General features: G+C 48.8%; 7 protein-coding genes across 7 annotated transcripts; 3 read left to right on the top strand and 4 right to left on the bottom strand.

The window, feature by feature from the left end:
- Positions 1-926: 926 nt before the first annotated feature.
- Positions 927-1,646, bottom strand: P168DRAFT_274528 (ras-like protein Ras1; the record flags this gene model as incomplete). Its single annotated transcript, XM_024835435.1, has 2 exons — positions 927-1,508; positions 1,578-1,646. The coding sequence occupies 2 exons, from the start codon at positions 1,644-1,646 to the stop codon at positions 927-929; spliced, it is 651 nt and encodes a 216-aa protein (XP_024689567.1).
- A 783-nt stretch (positions 1,647-2,429) lies between these two features.
- On the bottom strand, positions 2,430-6,412 carry P168DRAFT_274525 (class V chitinase Chi100; the record flags this gene model as incomplete). The annotated part of the gene is made up of 4 exons (XM_024835434.1): positions 2,430-4,766; positions 4,880-4,919; positions 4,987-5,139; positions 5,208-6,412. 4 exons carry the CDS (start codon positions 6,410-6,412, stop codon positions 2,430-2,432), a joined length of 3,735 nt encoding a protein of 1,244 aa, XP_024689566.1.
- Positions 6,413-8,470: 2,058 nt separating this feature from the next.
- P168DRAFT_284540 (uncharacterized protein) lies at positions 8,471-9,300 on the top strand (the record flags this gene model as incomplete). The annotated part of the gene is made up of 3 exons (XM_024836132.1): positions 8,471-8,856; positions 8,893-9,261; positions 9,297-9,300. 3 exons carry the CDS (start codon positions 8,471-8,473, stop codon positions 9,298-9,300), a joined length of 759 nt encoding a protein of 252 aa, XP_024689565.1.
- Positions 9,301-9,421: 121 nt separating this feature from the next.
- On the bottom strand, positions 9,422-11,247 carry P168DRAFT_292893 (uncharacterized protein). Its single transcript, XM_024837693.1, has one exon. It carries the CDS (start codon positions 11,232-11,234, stop codon positions 9,459-9,461), a length of 1,776 nt encoding a protein of 591 aa, XP_024689564.1. The 5' UTR covers positions 11,235-11,247; the 3' UTR covers positions 9,422-9,458.
- Positions 11,248-13,108: 1,861 nt separating this feature from the next.
- Positions 13,109-15,055, bottom strand: P168DRAFT_221637 (PLP-dependent transferase; the record flags this gene model as incomplete). The annotated part of the gene is made up of 2 exons (XM_024833102.1): positions 13,109-14,934; positions 15,004-15,055. Coding segments are annotated over 2 exons (1,878 nt in total), but the record flags the coding sequence as incomplete, so codon positions are not given.
- Positions 15,056-20,032: 4,977 nt separating this feature from the next.
- Positions 20,033-21,101, top strand: P168DRAFT_299354 (thiopurine S-methyltransferase family protein; the record flags this gene model as incomplete). Its single annotated transcript, XM_024838329.1, has 4 exons — positions 20,033-20,076; positions 20,151-20,328; positions 20,426-20,704; positions 20,817-21,101. The coding sequence occupies 4 exons, from the start codon at positions 20,033-20,035 to the stop codon at positions 21,099-21,101; spliced, it is 786 nt and encodes a 261-aa protein (XP_024689562.1).
- Positions 21,102-22,149: 1,048 nt separating this feature from the next.
- P168DRAFT_210810 (uncharacterized protein) lies at positions 22,150-22,814 on the top strand (the record flags this gene model as incomplete). The annotated part of the gene is made up of 2 exons (XM_024833053.1): positions 22,150-22,389; positions 22,470-22,814. Coding segments are annotated over 2 exons (585 nt in total), but the record flags the coding sequence as incomplete, so codon positions are not given.
- Between the last annotated feature and the right edge of the window lie 32 nt (positions 22,815-22,846).

The following is a 22,846-nucleotide window of genomic DNA, read 5'->3' as shown; positions in this document are numbered from 1 at the left end:
GTACTAGTCCATAGAGGGGTTTTGGATTGCTGTGCTTTATTTTTATCTATGTTGTATATTTGAAAACGATCATTCCCACGCTGAGTTGTCTGCGTTCTACCTGATTCTCCCATGTGCCTGTAACATGTAAGCCAGAGGACCCAATAGATATATATGTGTATTCGTCGTCATTCTCCCCGTCGTTGGAGTCCTGTACGCGTGCCCCCGACACACCTCCGCACGCCCGTCTCAATTCCCGGGCACGTCTCGTAGGCGGTCCGCCAGCAGCCGATGCTAGTCACCATCGCCTCCTACTCCCCACTCTCCGGTCACGAACACGCCGGAGCCGGCAGCGGGAACGAATGCCAAAGGGGCGCCACGGGCGCCGCCACCGGAAGAAGCAGGCGAACTGCTGGGGCGGGAGAATCGGGTGGGCGTAGCGGTAGCGGAGAACCCCAGGGCGCGGGTGGCGCCGCAACTGTCGCCGCTGACGAGAATCCGAGACGGGGTATCGAGCCCGTGGAGGAGGTACGCGTACGCCGTGATCATGTCCTGGAGCGGTGCGGCAAACCGCCTGTCATCATCACCGCGAATCATTCCCCCCTCACAGCACGGCAGCGATAATGACTGTTTTAGGCGACCGGCGACAAATGCCCGAATACATATTCTCAGGATGGGTGCTGATCAGTGCCCCGTCGATACGTCCAACGGTGGTCTTGGCGACAACCCGGTGGAGGTAGGAGCGGACATAGCGACAGAGAAACGGAGAAATCGCCGGGAGAAAGATTCATAGTCTTGATCTGTGGTTTCCCCGAGTGTGACGGACTGCCGTTGTGACAGAGGAGGGCGGGAACGTGTAACTAAATCTTAGTTCGGAAGGAGCCGCGACGATCACAGATCATTTAGCCGGCATGGAGCAAGGACCCGATATTTGCCCGATATTTCCCCTATAAGATCGTACACTTGGATCGTCGTGAAGGCTTGCCCACCAGCCCTGAACACCCCGACTTCTTCGCGTGTTCGTCATCCCCGGAGTCGGGTCGTCGCCTCTGTCGGAGCCACCGGACGGCCATGACAAACGGCTCCTCCACATTGACATTCTCCTTGGCGGAGGTTTCCGCGTAGCCACACCCCAATGACGCTGCCCGCCGTCTGCCTTCCTCAGTCGATACCTCCCTCGACTCCGCCATATCGATCTTGTTACCGACTAACACCATAGATACGCCGTGCGGCGATCGGAACAGCATCTGCCCCGAGCTCAGTTTGGCCAGCCCGCGCCCCAGCTTCATCCGGCGGACCTGGTTGTAGTACTTGATGACATGGTCAAACGAGGCTCGCGAGGTGACGTCGTAGGCCAGGAGGAAGGCATCGCCGTGGCTCATCCACTCCTCAAGCTGCGAGGCGTATTCGTCGCGTCCGGCCGTGTCGATGATATTGACCAGACACGATTTGTTGTCGATGACCGCCGGCTTGCGGATCGTGTCGTCCGCGGTCGGCGCGTGACTTTCAGGGAAGTGGTCAAGGCAAAGCTGTCGGGATCGCTCAGTTTACGCCCCTCTTGCGTCGGTATTATACTCTTCGGCCTCCAAGGAACTTACCCGTATGATGAGGGCTGATTTCCCAACGGCTTCGTCGCCGATGACGACCACGGTGAACTTGTCCTGCATTGTGGTTGCGGTGGTCTGTCTCCGGAGAGTCTAAATGTTGAACACTGAGAGAGAATGTCTCGCTCGTCCTCAATGTACCGTAGATTGAGTGGAAATTACAGCCACAGGAAATGTAGCGAGTCGTGTTGATGAGGAGATGACGTCTCCGAGATCGACGTCATCGCCACGCAAATGACGAAGTACTCACTGATTCGGTCACAGTTATCAGTCTGCACCTACACAACATTCTGTGATTGACGGGCGTGACCCTAATCAGTATCCTTCTAGCTTTCCCTTGCTCTAGCTCAGTCCGTGTCCGATTCTTACGCCTATAGTAGCAATGTAATCCCCTGAAGCAGTCCTAGAAGATCTCATCTCTATTCTGGCCAGTTTGCACGGGACAAAACCAACGCCACTTTTGGGCGAGCTTTGGGCTAACGACAGGAAAGACCACACCTAGACATCATGCCATAGTGACTCTCTGCCATATCTTAGTAAGACGCTTTATCTGCACCCAGCAATTCGTACGCTTCGTACAGTGTTAGATAGTGAATGCAATGGTATATCAGGACCGCGGCAGAAAGAGTATAGAACTTTTGACGCAGAAGCTGAGATTCAACAGATCATCACTTGAAATGCTCTTGGTCTTGTGTAGATGTTCAATCTGAATAATATACTGGGTGATAGATGTTTATATATCATGCAGCAGGTCCCTGATATTATCAGAAGAAATTGGATACATCAGATCATAGACAAGCCTTATAACGAATAAATGATTGACATGACCTAGTCAAAGTGAGATGTCTAAATGCACCGCTTGACCAACTGCTCAACCTGGCCCAGCCCTCCCTTCACCTCCGTTCCCAACGATTCCACATGCTCGGCACCCATCCCTCTTCTTGCTCTGGCGGCCGTGCCAAAGTTCTCCGGCGCTTTTACCATGTTCAATGCACCGAGGCCGCCCAGCAGAGCAGCAAAGACCGCCGCTGGGGCATTGTCCTTGGCCTGAATCACGTCGTACGCACTCATGGCCACATCCCCGACTGTGCCGACCATTCTCAGCATGTTGGCGATCATCACCAGTTCCAAGGCCTCGGCTCCCTCCTGGAGACCGGGGATGACGAAGAGAATGGCCGAGACGAACAAAACGATGAGGGTCTTGATCTTCTCATCCTCGTAATCCTCCCCTACGTGCGCCACTTGGGACATACTGGTGACGGAAGAGGAGATCATGAACACCACCAACGACGCGCCATCCACGGCGTCGCTCACGTCGCCCATGTACATAGACTCGTTGGCAAGGAAGGCCGTAAAGTCCAGGTTCTCGTGAAAGTCGGCAATGGCTGATAGCCTCTTGGCGATCATGTCCTTAGGATTACTGATTTGGAATTCGTCCTTTAGATAGGGAGCGCCGTAATAATTGGCAGTCCAGCTGACCCCACTTTTGGCGCTATCGAGCCTTTCCTTGTGGTGGCCGTATGCCAGCCAATCGGCCGAAATCCCCGAGGCAGCGAAGAGGTCGGCTTCGAATTGGCTCGTGTTGCGGGGGGTCCAGTATACCTCGTTCTCGCTGTCGCTGTTGGAGAAGCAGCCCCAGTCGGTATGATTCCGGCCCCACTTGGTCACAGAGCAGTCAAAGTACGACGAAGCGTTGGTGTTAACAAACGATTCCAGCGATTGGGGTGCTGATCCTCGAATAGCGTCCTCGTACCAGCCAAATTTCTGGTCGTAATCGTGGTCTAGCTGGTCCTTATACTTGCCTAGGGATGCTGTGAGGTTTCCAGACAGGGCCTGCAGAATGTAGATGTTCATGCACTCATCCTCAATGCCGGTAGCGGAGGCCAAATCATCGAGATCGTCAAATGAGCGCGTGCAGTTGATCGGGTACGTCGGTTCGATACGTGTACCATCCGGGTACTGGGAGACAAATTCGGTCAGATCCAGCGCCCAGAGGGCCGTCCCAGCAAAATGCCCCTCGTACCACCAATCCAGAAGCCGGGTCGATCGATGGGTCTTGTTGTTATAGGACACCCAGGTCCCGTTGGCCGAGTAAGCGATCATCGCGGCGCTCGCGTCATCGTAGTAGGTGGTGATGTCTTCGCCCCCATTCTCGAGCCACCTATAAATCTCGGCTTCCGCAATGTAGCCCGGAGTCCTGGTGCATTCCCCCGCGATGGCTCCGGACTCTGGGCCGGTAAACTTGCACTCCGGACCATGACAGGACGGGTCTTCCATTTCAAATGACCGACCATAGCTGGCCACCCCACCGAAAATCTTGTTGTTTGGTACGCCGGCCTTGGTGATCATGGAGAAGGCGAGCGCAATCTCGGTAGCATTGACGTGAGATCGCAGGCAGGCGCCGCCATTGCAACCGTCCGCGGCATGACTATTATTCCAGTCCCACTGACCGTGAAGGTCGTATGTCATGAACACCATGTAGCTCACAACATCCGAGATTTCCTTGATGGGAAATCCCTTGAGGTACCAGTATGAGGAGGGAATGGCAACGGAGAGTGTCTTGTCGGATGGGAGTTGGTCCCGAACCTCCTTCAGAAAGTCCAGATAGCGCTCGCCGTCCCCCGGATCACCGGGGGGAATTCCAGGAATGTCCGGCGCGCCAGGATATTCCCAGTCAAAGTCCAAGCCATCCAAATCATTTTCCTTGGCAAATTTCACAACGTTGGTGGCAAAGAGTGAACGCTGGACGTCGGTAACCCCCTTGCGAAATATGGCGTATGAGTCGCGGCCAGTTGAAAAGGACCACCCGCCGAATGAAAGAACCTTTTGCTTGATGACTCCTTTGTAACCCGAAGGCGTCTTCAACCGTTTGAAGGCCTCGAACTCGTCTTCGACGCCCGTCATGTCGACCTTGAAGTCCTCCATGATGTTGGCAAACGCGAAATGGATGTGGCTCCACGCCGAATCAATTTCCAGGTCGCCATCCTCGCCACCCGTCTTGGTCACTTCTTCGATAGCTTCTACCGAAAGCTGTAGACACGGCCTCTGATTGTTAAATGCTTCGTAATATGCCATGACAGCCGGCTCGGTAGGGGCGTCAGAGTTTAGTTTGAGATGGATACCACAATTGGAGATGCATCCGTTCGTGCCATTTTTGGCCGTCCCCGGCGCGCCCGTGGTCGACTATTGAGGGTCAGCATAGGCGGACCGTCATTTCATCCCTTGATGGAGATGGAGGGAGGCGGGGTGACAAGAGAAGAAGACACTGGATTGAACCAAATTGGGGGAGAGCGTACCTCTGTTGCCGTGCAAAAATTGGGAGTGATACCACATTGACTATGGACTCGAGTTAGAATCACGGTATCTAGGGAGGAAGGTCGACATATCCAACTTCGAGACATACCCCCAAACATCACAGCAGGCATTGAGTGGACAAGGGTTCAATTCCGCAATGTCATCCCAGTTCTCCGGTCTCTTAGTCCCGGGCTTTTGCGGCCCACAGACAGCATTTCGCATCGCTACAGGCATGGGCGGGTCACCCCGACTGATGCATATTCTACCTGATCTGCTGTTAGAATCGGTTGGTAGCTTAGTACCGTTATGCTGCTGGAAGGGATCCATCACGTACCGTTGGGCGGGAGGTTGCGACAACCGCGCCAGCCCCATGTCTTCGCGTTCCAATCATCGATGTCATCTGCCGTGATACTATGGGTAGCAGCGATAGTAGCGCAGTCATCGTTGTTCTGGATGGTGTACGTTGCACACGTTCCATCAGCGTTAGGCTTAGGAGAGTAGTCTGGAAGGGATCCGGACGAGCAGCATACATGCTGACCGCCGGCCAAAGATGAGCACAACGTTCTACTCGGATTGTGCTTGGTGAAGTCGGCGGGCGAAATTCCGCAGCGTTTGGCTAGATCACCACAGTCGTCCCCCCGGTTAACCTGTATTGTTCTGCACTCTCCACGGGCATGGACCCCCGAGAAGGCCTTCTTGGCATGTGCCCGCGCATGGGAGGTACGATAGGAACTCTGGCGATTGCGTGGAATGGCCACTTCGGCCACGGAAATGTGCCCCTTGCGACTGTTACCATATCCTTCCACACAGCCACCACGGTTCCAGGTTGCAAGTGCTTCTTGCACGGTGGCTAAGGCTTCTTCCGGGTTCGTGCTTGCCTCCAAAATCACACCAAGGTTATGGGTCGCCGGGCGGTTGCTTTTGCACACCTGCATCAGGGAACCAGACGTGTTGAGACCCCCCTGACGCAATGTCTCTAAGAAAGACGCCAGTATGCTCTTGTCCGGATCTTTACCTACCATCGACCCAATGTATGATCCTAGAACCACGCCATTTGAGTACCCAAAGGCAATCCTTGCATCTTGAGAGGCAGGGTGATCAAATTGAGCTTGCACCAGCCGGGCAGCCGCCTCAGCATGAGGAAAGTATTGGCTGGCTTGCTCACCTCGCCACATAATCTCCATCTCCACATCTTTGGCAGAATACTGCACAACGTTGGAGGAATCCGGCACTTGAGACTTAGACATCTCAAACCCCTCGGTGCTGGATAAGGTGCAAGCATACAACTCCAGGCCCATATCAGAATCTCTAAGGGGGGTGTTCACGGCGATATTCAGGAGCATTGACTCGTTGCATGACCTGAGGATGCGCAACCCACGATAGTAATCCCAATGACTGGAATCGGCGGTCTCACAAGGGACGGGACACGCATTCCAATGGGTTGCGATATAAGGGTCCATCACCACATGGGAAGATGCCGCCGCCCCCAGGACGGCCATTTGGCCTATGGCGATCCACTGGGCCAACCAGCCCATCTTGAACCGTGTTTGTTTTCTGAGGACCTCACAAAGGAAAAAAAAAAAAAAAAGAACAAAGAAAGAGAGGAGAGAGGAAAGAACGCGAGAGAGAGAATGAGGAAGGAATAAGGACTAAGCAAGAAACAAGGAGAGACAAAGGAATGAGTCAAAATGAAATTTAAGAAGTGCTATCAAAACAGACAGGAGATAAACCGCTCGAGGCAACTGCCTTAGGAAAAATGAAAGAACAGACAGATTGAATGGTTAGAAATTAGACTCCCGGAGAAGTTGTCTGATATGTCCTTGTTACTTATGAGATCAAAAGGGGTCACTGGTACTAACTCATTGCTGTAGTGTTGGGGCTGTCTTTTAGTCCATCCAGCCTTATTACAAACGAGTCATCCCCACAAGACGACCGTATGGCACGACTGACCAAACTGTACTTTTGTATTCCACCTGTCTGCTGTTGTGTCCAGGAGAGAAGCGAGAACAGATCCTCCACGATAATGAGACGGAGGTCCTTCGCTTGGATATGCTAGATCATCGGGTGGTGACCACATAGCGGCTGGCCTGCATGTGGCAAAGTGAAGCTATCTTGGTCTACAGGGACTTGTATAGCGCCGGAAAATGCCCATCCGAATAAAAGCGTGACCCCAAGTGATCCTTGTTTCATTAGGACACTGTGGACCTCGCCTGTGATAGGGCGCGATATATTGTAGTAGTTAGGACCGCTGCTCCGAGACTACTGATTACCTCACCCTTTCATTTTGGTCATTCTTATGCGATGCACAAGACTTTCACATCACATGGCGCAGGAGGCTGCATCTCGCAAGACTAAGCTTCTCTCTTGCCCAGGTGGTGGATCTATGTTACTAAACTAATGAGTTAGCTGCATATCAAGAAAGATAGTGCCTCATGTTTCCTATCAGCCTATCATGTGATGACTATATGTGATAGGTTAGCTAGGGTTAAGAGATTCGCTCATCACTCAGTCTATTCCGTAGCAGCCAAAGTCATCATGTACATGGGCGAGTTTTCCCATGCATATTATATCTTGACTATCCATGTTTTCTTACAATCTTGTAACTACCCACGAGTTTTTTCATAGTCCTAACAATTACCAAATTCGTCTATATTTTGCTGTTTTTTTATGCCACGCTTTCTCAATCATGATGGCTTGGCAAGTGTTAAGAAATTCGCCTGGTCTAGAAGCCAAAGTCATCACATACAGGGATGTTCTCAGTCTTTGCCATGGCTCCGCAGGTATTGCGTGTCGCGTGCACAGTCAGCTAGCACTCCCTCGGACTACATTAGCTGGATGGGGCGGTTACCGTCTTCTGCGCCGTTCTCCTACGTCGTCTATCATAGTGTTCGCACTTTTGTTAAGCTTTTGAAGCGCGCTTACGCACAGACCTCGGTTGCTTCCACCGATGCTAGCTGCTTGGCAGGTAGATCATTTGAGATTAAGCCCGAGAGACTTAACTCTTGCCTTTTCAAGTAAGACACCAGAGAGGTACGGGCACCCCGGGCTGGCATGGAACCAGAATACCAGGAACATCCAAGGCGGGACCCACCGGTATCCAGAGGCACAGGACGCTTGACCACGGAGTAAAATCTCGGACGCAAATTCCAAATCGACTTCCAGGGGTTGGCAGCTGGAGTCTGTCCGTTATTCGATGGGCGCCCGAGGCCGTCGAGGGCACTAATTGGTAGTTCGGCACCGAGTGGATTTTAGTTGATGGGGGCCAGGACAATCGACCCACTTGCCAACGGGCGCCAGAAACCACTAGTATGGATAGTGAATCAAACGGTATGCCAAGATATTGACAGGAAGAGAGGAGGACTCTGATACTGAGGGGGTAGGGGACTACACCAGGGGCTTGGGTGGTGGTTGTGTCAACACGACTTACAAGAAAGCACGAAGCTCCCAGGAATTCTTGGAATCGCTCATGCTCTTTCTCATCGTTGCACCATAATACTGAACCGTGTTGTGATCAGGCTTGATAAGACTGATATCTCCAAGTCTTTGTGTCACCCATCGCCTTCATCGATTCTGTTCCCAGCCCTTTGCCGAAAATGAAGTTTCCTCTCTTCTTGCTTCTAGTTCTGTGTTCAACAAACACCGCCGCCTATGGCATCTCTGGTGCCTACGAGCGAATGTTATACTGGTATGCCTATGAGCTAGATCAGCAAGCGGACGGGCCCAAGGTGGTTGCAAAGCGTTGCGCAGGAGAATTTGGTGTGAAAACATGCAATCTCAAGCAATTCCTCACCTACATTGCAGAGGGCCCGGGGGAGAAGGCCAACGCTCGATCGCTCCCAGACGCCATCAACGGACACAGTATAAAAGCCGACACAGCTGCTGAGATGATTCACCGTGGTCACCTTACTGGATCCTACCGAATAAATTATGTTTACGAGATGGTAGATAAAGCACCTGATCTGTTCGCAATGATTGCAAGGTAAGCTTCCTATTGAATTCTAACCTTCAAACGCAGACATGGACGAGGAGTTAACCGCCCCCAAACAAGTTTGATTAGTGATAAAACCGCTGGGAAGAGTGTGCGTCACTATCCCCTGAATCAAGTCATGACTGCACGGAAACGGATTGAGGATATGCGTGTAGCAGGTAATATTCAGGCGGCCGGCGATCATCTTCGTCAGAAGTTCGATGCAAATCATGTTCCAGCAAACGACTTATCAGGAGGCACCCCTGTAACCCAGGGTTTGGTTGTCGAGACAAGCGAACGAGTCAGTCTGGAGAATAACCTGCGCTACATCGCAGTGAATCTGCAGGAAGCAGGTGAACGGATCCAAGCAACTAACCCACCTAATGCTGAGCCCGAGGGGTCTGGCTTCAATCTGAGGTATGAACTGAAACAGTTTTCCAAGGTTGAAGCAGCTAAGAGCAATAATCATATCGACAACATTCGGGCGATCAGAGAGGCTAAGAAGACCATTATGAGAACTTGTTTAGCACAAGGGCGAAATGCGCGGTAAAACATGTAAATATGACTACATAGTAAAGGGGTTCAGTGTGCATGTCTGACAAAACAGGTCTCAGCTAGACGCTAGTGACAAGATGTTCTTTTTCCAGCAACTCGTACACTTCGTACATTTGGAGATCAGCGTTCCCCTTCTCCTTCCAAACATCATGGTCCACGCCAACAGCATCCCTGGCAAACACAGCAAAATCTATACTAGGGATTTCGACTGCTACGCCGTCATACACTTCGTACTCAGGGCTACACCGGCCCCAATCAAAGACTGACACAAAAACGGGATCATTTCTGTACACGAATCTAGAGCTCCTATCTGATGTAGGGGTGTATAGTTCCCGTGAGGAGTGTTGAAACATCAATGCAGGAGCATCACCTGGGCGGGGCTCGAGCGATTCTAGTTGGTCGGGGATAGCCGCTTTGATATCGCACTGGTAATGATCGTTGCGCGACGTTTTGGCTTCCTGCCATAGTATTTTGTCAACTACTTTTGAAAGTTGTTGAAGCTTCAGATTCTGGGCCTCGCTCCCTTCGGAAACCGGCGGCATCATCTCACCGATGGCGAGTGTGGCAGAAGATGGCAGCAGTAAGAGCTTATCCCACAGGTCCGAGTAATCGGCGACAATGCAGGCGTAGAGGCATGGCCACAGCATGTCGGGCCTGATGCGAGCCAGCCTCTCATAGGATTCTGGACAAGCCAGCCGTGGAAACCAGATATTTCTCGGGAGCAAATCTTTCGGTGTGTCCGGCGTAACCCATGTCACATCATCGGACATGGTGCGGCGAGCATTGATTGCCCGCTGGATCATCGTTTCCTCAAATTTCGAGAACCGCGAGCTTGTTTGCTTAGGGACCTGCATGCTCCACCACTTCGCCCAAAAAGGGTGGTGGTATATAGCCCAGACGATACAGTAAAACTCGCCAGAGATCATTTGCGGTCTGGACAAACGGCTGTAGCGATCAATATCACCGGAATGTGCGGCCATCAGGATCAATTTATCCTTATTGATGGGTGGAAGGTCCATCGGCAGCGGCTCATATAAAAGGGGGAAGTAGCTCTCCGCGGGCTCGGGCTCCCCCTTATTATGGTCGTCTATACCCCAGTCTTCTGTAATATTGAAGTAGGAAGATGGGTAATAAGGGTTGCCGGAACTTCGGTAGAAATTGGCCAGCACCCTAGGCTCTAGGTGTTTCCGTCGGGCCGCGAGACTGGAATGAACAGCGGTGTCAGCATTCAAGAATGCGATTCGAGGGTTGGCAATATCCACTGTTCTTGTGTAGTCGTTCATAATGGCGAATTTCACTGGCTGGGATATTATACGCCGGGCAATTTCCTGGCTTCCCTTGTTGCTCCTCTGAATCCCGGCATGACTGGCTTCCTCTGCGACATGGACCTCTGGGACAGGATCGAGCTCCTTGTATAGGTCGATGTATCCAGCGATGGCACAGGCACGAGCAGCATGATAGATCATATCGGGATAGCGCTGAACCAGAGCTCGCAGGGTATGCTCCGTTGGGATATCCGGATACCAAATGCAATAAGGAGTCTCATCCGGGTGTGATATGGTGGGAATGATCCCGCTCATGATATCGCGGGCATTCAAAGCACGAGTGAACTCGGGAGTCACTCCGTGCAGCTCCTGGGCGAAGCCGTGATGGTGTCGGATGCCCCGGATCACACTGAACCGCGTCAGCTCATAGCCCAGTGCGACTGGAATCTCTTGCCCCTTAATCGCCGCATCGCAGACATCCGGCGAGTAATTTTTGATCTTAAGCCTCGCTTGGATCGGCAGTTGATCCAGCGGTGTCTGGGGCTTCCTTGGCTTGTTTGGCTTTCCCATGGTGGCATCGAAATATCCGCACAGGGAACTCAGTGAGACAATGATACCAACGAAAAGAAGGCGGGGGCGCGGTCATAAATACACACAGGATCTTCTGCCTCGGTGGAGCGATACCACTTCATACCAGAGGGGTGAAGTGGGAGGTCCACTCCGGGTGACCTGCATTTGATCGACGGGCCCGGGCTGTTGTTGAGACCAATCGGAGGTGAATCCACCACCACGAAACTCCGCCCCAAGCGTAAGGCTAACATCATTGGACTAAAGCTAGAAGGGATGCAAGGTGCTAGGTATTTTTGAAATCATCATAAAACCTCAAGGAAGATAATTGTTTCCTGGGACCTCCTGGTCCTTTGTTTTGCTGATCCGAGCCAATGAAAAGAACACCGAAGCGGAGATGACAGGGTGGCAGGGTCACAGAGTCAGCTCTCTTGAATCAAATTTCATTGATCACAATAATTCTTGAATCTTGCAGCTGATGTTAGATTCCTGTTGTTATACAGGTTGGGTATATGGAGTTTTACCAATGTTACCTCTGATTTGATTGATAGAAAGTATGACTTGACTGCACCCACCTAGTGCTCACTCTTTCATACCCAACGTTCTTTCATTCCAGGTATGTGATATTCCATCCTAGCTGAGGAAGTCTTAGATATCACAATTTGTCTAGTGTACTACGCTGGTCCACAATATTCCCGCACTCCCCCCCCATCTACCTGTCTCCTGTTATTCCCTCCCATACGCTCCACGAGCCTGGACGGCCGAGAAAGGTTGGATGGCTTTTGAATACAAGCCACTAGCCTATGGCATTGAATTACAGCACATCTCGCGGAGGGGCGGCATGGCAAAGTAGTTCAAGGCATTCAACTACAAGAGATAGAGCTCCCTATACAGGCTATTATATAGCGCAGCGAGACTCGCAAAGGTAACTATATATCCCCATTTTATTCGTATCAACACTATCTATCTACAAGCCAATACGCCTTCCGCACTAGTCGCGGTCATGTCTCCCACTGTCTCTCAGGCCCGCCTTTTGGGATCTATAATGCCCTAACACAGCCGGAGGCTCTGGCTCGCTTGTTCACCATTGCCCTGCCTAACATTTGTGACACGATGCGAGTCTACGCTACTTTGGCGCTTACTGGATTACTTTATATCCTTGGGGATTGGGCCTCACGACTATTATGTCGCAAGGGCTACTTGTAGAATTATGCAATATAATTAAATGCTCAAGGTTCCAAATGGTACTGATGATCAATCTTCTGAGCTATAATAATTCAAAACAACAAACATGTGCAAATTGTTGACTAGAAAAAATATCTTCACCAGATCTGTGTCCAAAGATACTTACTGGCGAAAGGATAGCGGTTCAAGAATGTGTCTATTCAGGACAAAACGATTTGTCCTATATGGATCTGTGGAACAGCAATTTTGTCGCTTCTATTCACTGCATTGGAAATGAGTTTCTTCGTTACACAATTTGCCCGAAATTCGTTGGGAAGTTTCCCTTGGGTGGACAGTTCCGATTCACGGATTTGGGCAAGATGGTATATCTGACGGACGCCGTCTTCCTCGACTTCATTTGCTTTGTGCCGGCGTTGTCCGATATATGCAAAATAGTGTCTCCCAATATGATGGGTATTTTCCTTTGTACACACGGGCGCCAGTACAATATTAGCCCCCAGGGTCTCAGCGACGGAGACTTGACGAGGTCGCTGGGAACCAATAACTCGCCGCGGATGATTTGATAGGTCATAACCATTCAGCTGGTGAGAACCGTTTGTGAGACCAGAATCATTCGACTGGTGTGACTTGTCCATGATGGTCAGCGCGTCAAGATTATCCGGTGTCGTTTCGTAGTCATCGTCCCGGGGTTCCTGATCGACAATTCTGGCCAGGGTGCAGTGAATTCCCAGGGCGGCAGTCAGGAATGTTTGTATTTCCGGTTCTCTGTACAGCAGCAATTGCACACTCATGCCTGTATCTTCGTCCCAGAACATGTGTATGTCCTTCTTTGAGCTTGTATGACCAATATCTGAGTCTTCACGGTCCATATACACCACAACATTCCGATGAACCATTGGATAAGTCCAGAGGGATCGATGAACTCCGATTCGAAGGGTATGACTGTCAGAATCGATCTCGGGGTACAATAATAACGCCCGAGGTGCCGTTTTTGGAGTCAATATGGTCCCATTGTGGAGATCAACCAAGCACCACTGCCCGTTCCAGTGGAGACCATTGCTTGTAAGATTCACGGGTGTTGTGTCTGCGATCCACCACGCACTGCACCCTCGAATTGGGTATACCAGGATGTTCTGGATGTATAACGATAGACTTGGGACAAACATTTGTTGCACGAAATTCACGAATGTTTCCACATCCTGGGCGTTGCTCATAGCGCCGAGGCTTACCCTTGCAATCCCAGAGGGCTTATGACCGATTATAACGTTTTTACAGCCACAGCGAACACCACCCCTGAAGTTCCTGAAAAGCTCCCATGGCTCTAGTTCAAGGTGTCTGGCAATACCTCCCGGGTTACAAACATCTCCTGTTCGAAGATGAATGTGGTGCTCATTGGCGGCGCCTTCCAGATCCGACAGCTTGACCCATGTGTCATCTTCGGATCTGATATTGAAAGCGATCACTGCTCCCTGTGTCTCACTATTCCCGTAGCTTGATGAAGCGTCCTTATATATTTGGCAAGCTTTCTTACCATTCCGATGCCGTAAGGAGGATAGTCGGTGATAGAGCATGGTCGTTAACATTGAAGTATGTCGACTGACCTTTTCCATACCACCGTACAGTTGTTTATGGGTAGTCAAAGCACAGTCTAGTGCCATGATGTTGTGGAACGGTACTGTGCCATCTTCGAGGGCCGCATGAACAGAGCTGCTCTTCATAGAATGCCAAGGGTCGCCATTGCAGATAACCATATCCACGGTGCCACCACCAAAATAGAGCCGTTCCTGGAAAATGTGTGCGGCATCTTTGCGGATTATCAATCCGCCAAGGTCTGGAAACCCGAAAATCTTGTAAAAGCTGATAGCGGTAAAGTCTGCTGTCTCTTTGGGATCGCTGAAATCCAGCGGTGCAGTGGATGCCAATGCAGCTGCGTCTAGGAGTGAATACACTTCCTGATGGGCGGCAATCGTAGAGCGTCTCAACCGCCCCGGCCAGTTCAGTGGTAGTCTATGGCCTGTCATATTCGACTGTCCTGGGTACGCAAAAAGCCCTATCGGGGACGTCTGTGATGTAGCAGGCGTAGATCTTCTGCCCTTGTCCTCACCAATGGGAGACCCCGTCTCAATCCAGTGGTCAACCGCATCATTTGACTCGAAACAGCGGTATCCTGCACTGGCAAGCTGCCGCAGGCCAACAACACTCGTATGCGAGTCAATGTGATAGCCATACCAGATAGGACGGTTTGTGCCCTCTCTTTGAAGAGATGTAAAAGTCTCCGCCACCAGCTTGATTGCGCTCGTTGCGTTCAAAACAAACACAATATCAAAATGCTCTGGATCAGCATGGAAAAACCGTAGTACATGTTCCCGGGTCTCCTGAACTCGGGCGGTTGAGAGCCGAGATGATCTTGACTCTGAGTGCGGATTTCCGTACAAGTTTGCAGACAGCTCGGCCAGGTACTTTCTTATCAAAGAACTAGAATAGAGTGTTGTACCCGCGTGGTCCAGATATATTTCTCCTGAGAGGTTCAAACATTCTTTATTAGCATCCCCTCCTGACAATTCAAACTGGTTGTTCCAAGAGGTACCTTTTAGCATGGGATATTCAGTCTCCCGCACCTTGTCGACGTCATAGTCGTACTCATTCGAGGATATTGCCATTCTAGACCTCGAGGGAAGGACAATCTACTTTGAATCTCCGAAAGTCATTTGGCACAGAAAATGATACTGATGTTCTCCATGGAAGGCAGTAGATACGATGCATATATATATACTTTACAGAATCCAGAACTCGGCTATCATCGGACTTCAATATGTAATTCCTTTTTACCAGAGGGGGAAACGGGTTGCAAGAAACTACTGCAAGAATTTCAATTTGGAAGCCGTTGTAAACAGATTTTTCTAAGGCAACTAGTTGTAGGGATTGCGTGCATCAAGTCTGCTGGAAACGTTACTCCCTCGCCTGATACAAGTCCAGTATTATCGTGCCATCCCATGATATAGGAATAATCAGTAGTTGGTAACTTAGTGCTTGTCACCGCCCCCTGATGAAATATTGGTGGACGCTTAGCCCTGTTGATTTATTACGCGCTGTATATATATTATGATGATTTTTAATCCATTGTGGCAATATATAAGAAAAGCTGTTGTTCAAATTATAGACCATTTCATCTATATTTCTGTTCACTCTGATGTGCGTTGGAGTAATAATAACTCCTAAAAACACTAATCGAGTAACCACTAATCAGAACAAAAATATGATCTAAGTTGTAATTTCCATATACTAAGTTAATAATCAACTAGTGCTCTCCTCGACATTACGTATGCCATAATGGCAGACTTATTTACTGTCATGCAAAATATGACAGAACAGAGACATTACCATGGTATCCTTGTATCATTGTGAATGAGTTGGGGTTTCTTCAAACACTGCAGCTCATGCCAACTGTGGGTGGGGACATACTTATCCCTTACATATGATTTTCTTATGATTTTCTTGAGAGCCTGATTTGCTGTTTCACAGCTCCACATGCAACATTATTTGACTGTCACTGTACAAATTAAGTGTGAGAAATCAAGTGAAGAATCAAATAGGGGACAGGATGAGAATACAATAGTTCCCCATTAGCACGAATTATACAGGAAATTGTCTGATCTCATTTTATTATTCATTTATTATATCAAGTTCGCAACCACTACTAAGTGGCGAGGATCATGATAGATTGTTATCAGGATATGTCAAGTCTTACTACCTTGACCTATTCCACATTGTCAACCAGTCTGGTTCTGCTCTATTCTTTTAGAATCATAGCACTTTTAAGTAGGGCTTCTGTTTTAACACCCCAGCAGAGTTACTTTGACTATGACCACGGGGCTCAATAACATAGCATGCTTGTCTCAGTTGCTGGCCCACACATGACTCCTTAGTAGTTGAGATCCTTTCTGGAAAGCTCCGAATATTAAAGATACCTTTATGGAAAGCTCCGAATATTAAAGATGACTGTATGTCAAAGATTAGACTGAAGTATTACAGTATGTTAGGTAAGATATTATTTCCTTCTTTGTGAGGAGTGGGGCCATTCTGTAGCTGTTGGCATGTCGAATCATCAGTAAATGAAGCAAGGCTAATAATAACAAACAAGAAAAGCGACCCGAGAGACTGAAAAAGTCAAGTGCTGTGGGTACACCTACGGATATGGCCGCTCCCGGTGTCCCGCTCGATCGGCACTACATACAGTACTTCGTCGCGGCCCCTACCATGCAGTGTCACCCGTGCCCCCATGCTTCTTGCAGTGATAGATATGATTGGAGACCATGAATGATAATACAGAAAAATCAAACGCCTGATATAATAGAAATAGGAGAAATTGAAAAATCAGTAAATGCCTCATTCTTGACACCCTTACCAAGGAAAAGGCAAGTGTTTAGATCTACTAAACATGCCACGAGATTTCTAGCAGGTAAACTCTGTACTTATTATAATTCATGGGGCAGGAAGTGGATATCTGTACACGTTAGTCACCAAGATGTTTTCAGAGATATTCAAGGTCTGTGACATGATTTTCTTGTGATCGTGTTTTTTACAGTATCTATTATATAAATATCCATATGTGAGGGGTTTCATGGGCATATTGTTTCTGTTTATCATTTTCTGTCTTGAATGAAATTAGGCCACTGCTCCCAGATATTGTAAAATTTCTCAGGAAACAGGTGATACAAACTTCATGTCGAACACTCTGCCCGCTCTTGGATACTTGATTAGGCTTAATTCTATCACGTCCACGGATAATAGTCCCGTGCTACACGCTCTCCACACCCTAAACTCCCGTGGCGTCTGTCTGTGGGAATATTCAACCAAGACTCGACGATGTCATGATGTGCTGAGGTTGCCTTGTTGTTGAAAATATGTGCTTTACACCATTCCTTTTTTCTGCCCTGCAGATAGGTTGCTTCCGAATCCCTTTGCTGCCCAGGTAGCAGCTGTCCCGTCTCGACAGGTTGTAATAGTCGACTTCTTACCATAGAGTTACAATGTGATTTAGATCATCTAGCCTTCCCTGGATATATATGATTGATTGTATGTTGACAAACCTTACAGACTTGATTTATTGCTGGGGTGATAAATTTATCAATTGCTTCGAATTTATAGCATGATGCTCAAATGGTAATTTGCAAATAACTAGGTTGGTGGTGCTAACATGAATCCACATTGTTGTAAATCTCTGGCATTTTGTATAGTACAGTTGTACAAACAGAGATTGACATTGGTTAGGACACTGGCCCTTCCAGATGTGCTTGCAGCTTTCACACTACTCTACTCCTCGCACGATAGTCTTGTTAGACACCATCTTTAGTATCCGGGGCGTATGTACATAGAAAAACGAGGCAACACTCTGTTGGGTCCTGATTAGTTACCATTATCGAATAGTTTGCTGTAGTTGTCCATATTTATCAAGGCAAATGCCAAATAATGCACGCGCTTATCTCAAACGGACTCTTGGAGCCGTGTTCTTGTAATTTACAGACAGTTGGCGCGACTCTTTTAGGCGTGCCGCATCAGGGCCTCCTTGCAGTGAGTATCTTTACCCCTAGTCTTCAGTACTTGCATGAATAGCTATTTCATAGTATATAATAACCTCTTTGAGGAAACTTTACACAAACCTGATTTTCTAAACCGGACATACATGCATAGGATATACTGGAGGTGTGGGGCAGATGATGGCCTGTACACTTCAACAGTCACGAGCTACACCATTGGCAATTCTTGCCACCTACACACTTGGAGCAGTATATAATGAGTTTATTAGATACGGCTTTTGATTAATCTATAATCTTCCTCCTTGTATCGATATCAGTGTCATCTCTGATCTACCTTTTCTGGTCCACTACGCTGAGCGTGGAAAGTCATCATGTTCAGCTTCGGGCCGCTGGACCTTCTTGTTCCTGTTCTTATGATTCTTCTCACAGTGGTCTACTTGCCCATTACTGTTGTCTTTTTGCTGAAAGATTTGAAATTCTCTCACCTAGTATCATGGCACGCCTTCCAGAACGCGTGGTTTGAACGCTTCTGGGCTTTTTTCGGCTCCGTGTCAATGCCACTATTCACCAGTGATGTCGAAACTGTATTGGCCAGCGCTAGTGGTGTGGTTCTTGATGTTGGGCCTGGCTCAGGGGCGTGGATGTACTTGTTTTCGCCCAGGCGAAACCCCAATATATCCAAGCTTTTGCTGCTGGAGCCAAACGAAAATTTCCATCATTCACTGAAGATGACGGCAGAGGAGCATGGCCTCGCTGGCCGATATGAGATCCTTGGCAACGGCACCACAAGCCTGGAAAAGATAGGAATACAAACAGGATCAATTGACACTATCACTACAGTGCATGTCCTGTGCAGTGTTAGCCAGCCTCACATATTGATCAAAGACCTGTATCGCTATCTGAAGCCAGGAGGACAATGGTTGGTTTATGAGCATGTCAAGGTCAAGGGAAAGGGAGCTCTCATTGCATATTGGCAAGGTGTGTTGATAATCGAACCCACCCTGTGAGAATACCCAGTTCCACTAACAGGTATCCTTGTGGGATGCAGCTGCCATAAATATTATCTGGCCAGTTTTTCTGGATGGCTGTTCTTTGACAAGGAACACTGAAGAGTTGTTGCTGAAGGCAGCGGAATGGAGCTCAGTAGATCTACGGTCCGGGCCTGGGGAGGGAAGATTCACCCAACTACCACATACAGTGGGAAGCCTTACTAAAGAGAAGTGATGGGACAAGACCCTCCAAATACACCGATAACGAGCGAGCAACGGGCCTTCAATTTACAAAATAGAGGTTCCCAGTAAGAAATGGTTACGACATGTCGGAGGTGGCAATGTTGGCATCTTGATATTTTGTTGCGCGCGTGAAATCACAATCAGAATGAATATGATTTATAGCTTACTCCATCCCTAGTTATAGTAATCGTCAACAAATGGTTGCCATCTTGGCTTGAGAATGACTTCGAGTTAGTCTATTGTTGTCAAGACATTTCATGCTTTGTCTGTGTTACAACCTTCTCATCATAACAAATGTTATATAACCCCAGATAGGCCGAATTTTCTAATATTTAGCAGTTAATATCTAGAGATAATTCAGGGTTCGGAATCTTAATCACTTGCCCAAGAGTTGCTACGTTACAGAATACTAACTTATGTTGATGAGAGGCGTATTGATAAAAGAAAAAAAAATTAAAAAAAATAAAATAGTAAAGAAAAGGGAACTAGCGTTGTCAAACTGGGATGATGAGATTAGGTTTAGCAGTTGATAGTGAAAGGAAAGGATCAGCTAGTATAAATTCAATATATTCGTTCCAGCCATTTCAATGACGTTGGGTAGCCTTTGAGGACATTGATTAGAGAAGCACAGGAGTAGCAGTGGCGAACCAAGTCTCATGCGGCATTATTCTTACTGGTCCTGTCATAAGAATTGCAGTCAGCATCCCAACAAATCCAAGAGTATCTGCAAGGGAAGGCCGAAGTAAAAGCTATATAATTTGCCATAGCACCCGAGGAATATCACTGCCAACAGTGCTTTTGCTAATGTCCACCACGTACCTTCTGACCATCGAGCTTGATTGAAAACATGTCTTTTCGAAAAGGTGTGCTGATCTCCGAATTTGAGGACCGGTAAGCTTGAGCGTTATCTAGACATCAGTCAAAACCATAACAACACAGGGGTCAAATACTGATAAAACATATAGCTCAGTGCAAGACCACGGTTCTGGTTGGTCCAATCTCTGGGACACCGGAAAGAGCGATCTGTGGGACCGAGGAAAGCCTTCACCTGCACTGATTGATATCATCGAAAATTATAGTCGCTCTGAAGATATACTCCACCCATTTACTCCTGATGGTAGGCGCAAGAAGGCTCTTGTACCGGTTAGGGCACCTACCCCCTGCATCCCAGCTAGGTCCAATCAATTGGATCAATTAGAAACGAAGTACCAAGTTAGGGACAACTAACTAAACCACCTAGGGCTGTGGCCGAGGCTACGAAGTTGTTATGTTAAGTCTCCATGGCTTTGATGCATACGGATTAGAAGTTTCAGCCACAGCCGTGGCAGAAGCAAAAGCCTATGCAACAAAGGAGCTTACCGCTCCGCAAGCCTACAATTTCGGCCATGGGCCGAAGATAGGGGATTGGCCACCGACCCACTCTGCTGATCGCGGAGTGGTTGAATTCTTACAAGGTGACTTCTTCGCCACCGATTGGTCCCACAATGATATGAAGTTCGACCTCGTATACGACTACACAGTAAGTCGCTCCTTTATTCTCATTCGGGCAGAGAATGATTCATCAATTCTATACCATCGAGGGTAACATTACATGAATTTGGGGCTGATACCGTTCATGTGTCATAATGTAGTTTTTGTGCGCCTTACACCCGACTCGGCGCGCTGCGTGGGCGGAGCGTATGATGTCGCTGCTTAATCCTAGGGGTGTTCTTGTGTGCCTGGAGTTTCCCATGTACAAAGACCCTTCGCTCCCCGGGCCGCCATGGGGAGTAAAGGGGGTCTACTGGGACCTCCTTTCATCTCGTGGGATAACTGGTTCGGGAGAGTGTACCAGGCTATTATACATACAACCGCAGCGGACACATGAGATAGGGATGGGTACAGATATGATCAGTGTCTACGCGAGAAACGAATAGGTGCTGTGTTTGTGGTGCACTGTCTGGTATATGCATATTTTAGAGTGGCAGTCTAATAGGCGTATTCCAGGTAATAGTACCACCCATAACCAAGGCTTGAAGACTTATAATTACAGTGGCATTCGGTGCGGTTCAGTGCAGGTTCAGGGCAGGTAGGAACTAACTTGTTATGGATTCAGTTCCCAAACCTAGCCACGACCTGAGCGATGGGTGGGCAAGGGCGAGTGGAGTTTGAAGCGTCAATGGCGAAGTTGATGGCGAGGGAAAGTGGCGGGTGCCCTTTTGCGAAGCTATGATAGTTTTCCTTTGACACAAGATGCTTAGCCATGCATCGGACTGAATGATTGAGCGAGCGAGGATGCAAGACACCTTGATAGCTTAGGGCTACGCTTGGGCGAAACGCGAATTTGGATTCGGGCCCGGAAACTGCGTTCGAATCTACCTCACCTTTGCGATCCACATACAGTAAAGTCTCTCTATAGCGGGGAGTCGAATACAAGGCTATAACAGTCATTTCTAGCCACACATGACTCTGCCTCTGAGAGCAGGGTGGGCCACGGGTCCACACTAAGGCACCGACTAACAGCCGCAGTCAATGATCACAACTTAGAGGTGTATACAATCGAGAAAATTACCGTAATTACAAGCTGCGGCCACGGGTGACACCTGCGGAAACTGTCTGTTCGTGGCCCTACCAGATTATTCATATACTGTGAGAACCAGTACTGCTTTTAATAACTCGGAGCAGGCTATTCCCGAACGGTGGAGACCGGGAACCAGAACATAAACGTCAGGCCACAGAAAGGCCGGGTGCCATCCGAGCCCCACATAGTACTCTCCCCCAGATCCTTTCTTTGTTTACTCCCTTTTCCACGAAAACAAAATATTCTTCTCCTTCTCTCATCCTCTGCTTCTTCTCTCTTATTCAAGACCTGCTAGGAACCACAATGTCTGTATCTCCTCCACCTTTTTGCACCCTTCCCCCCATGTGTGGTTAAACTATACTCTTTTGTGGAATTTGTCGCATATTGACTCTTTTGTTCCTAGGAATTCTACCGTGCTGCCCCCCGGCACCTATTGGGGCCAATATCATGATATCGCCAAATATAACACCCACCTGAGCGTGGCAGAGAGATTGTGGGTCGCATGGTATGCGTGGGTGCAGAATGATGTCCTGGCCACCGGCATCATGTCCTTCGTCATCCACGAGTTGTTCTACTTCGGCCGCTCTCTTCCGTGGATCTTCATCGATAGCTTGGCTTTCTTCAACAGATACAAGATTCAAAGTGTAAGTGGCAAGCCTAACACCTGACACTAGCCGAAATCAACCTAATTCCAGCCGCCATTGAAACTAATATTCCGCTTCAGAGCAAAGTACCTTCATTACGCGAGCAATGGGACTGCGCCAAGTTTGTGCTTCTGAGCCACTTCACGGTTGAACTTCCTCAAATCTGGTATGGTCCTGCCCTTGACAGAGTGGTATTCTACCCGACGTTTGCCTCTGGGGCCCAAATGAGTAATAACGGCTCTTCCAGGCTTTTCCACCCAATGGCACAGTTCTTCGGTCTATCAACGTCGATCCCATTTCCATCTCCTTGGACTATGGCATATCAGATTGCAATATTTTTCGTGATGGAGGACACTTGGCACTATTTTTTCCACCGAGCTCTTCATTGGGGTCCACTCTACAAGGCTATTCACAAAATTCACCATTTAGGGTCATTAGGGTCATTAGGGTCATTAGG

This window comes from Aspergillus campestris, assembly GCF_002847485.1.
Source record: "Aspergillus campestris IBT 28561 chromosome Unknown P168scaffold_12, whole genome shotgun sequence".
Classification (NCBI taxonomy): Eukaryota; Fungi; Ascomycota; class Eurotiomycetes; order Eurotiales; family Aspergillaceae; genus Aspergillus; species Aspergillus campestris.
This window is presented reverse-complemented; position numbering and strand designations above follow the sequence as displayed.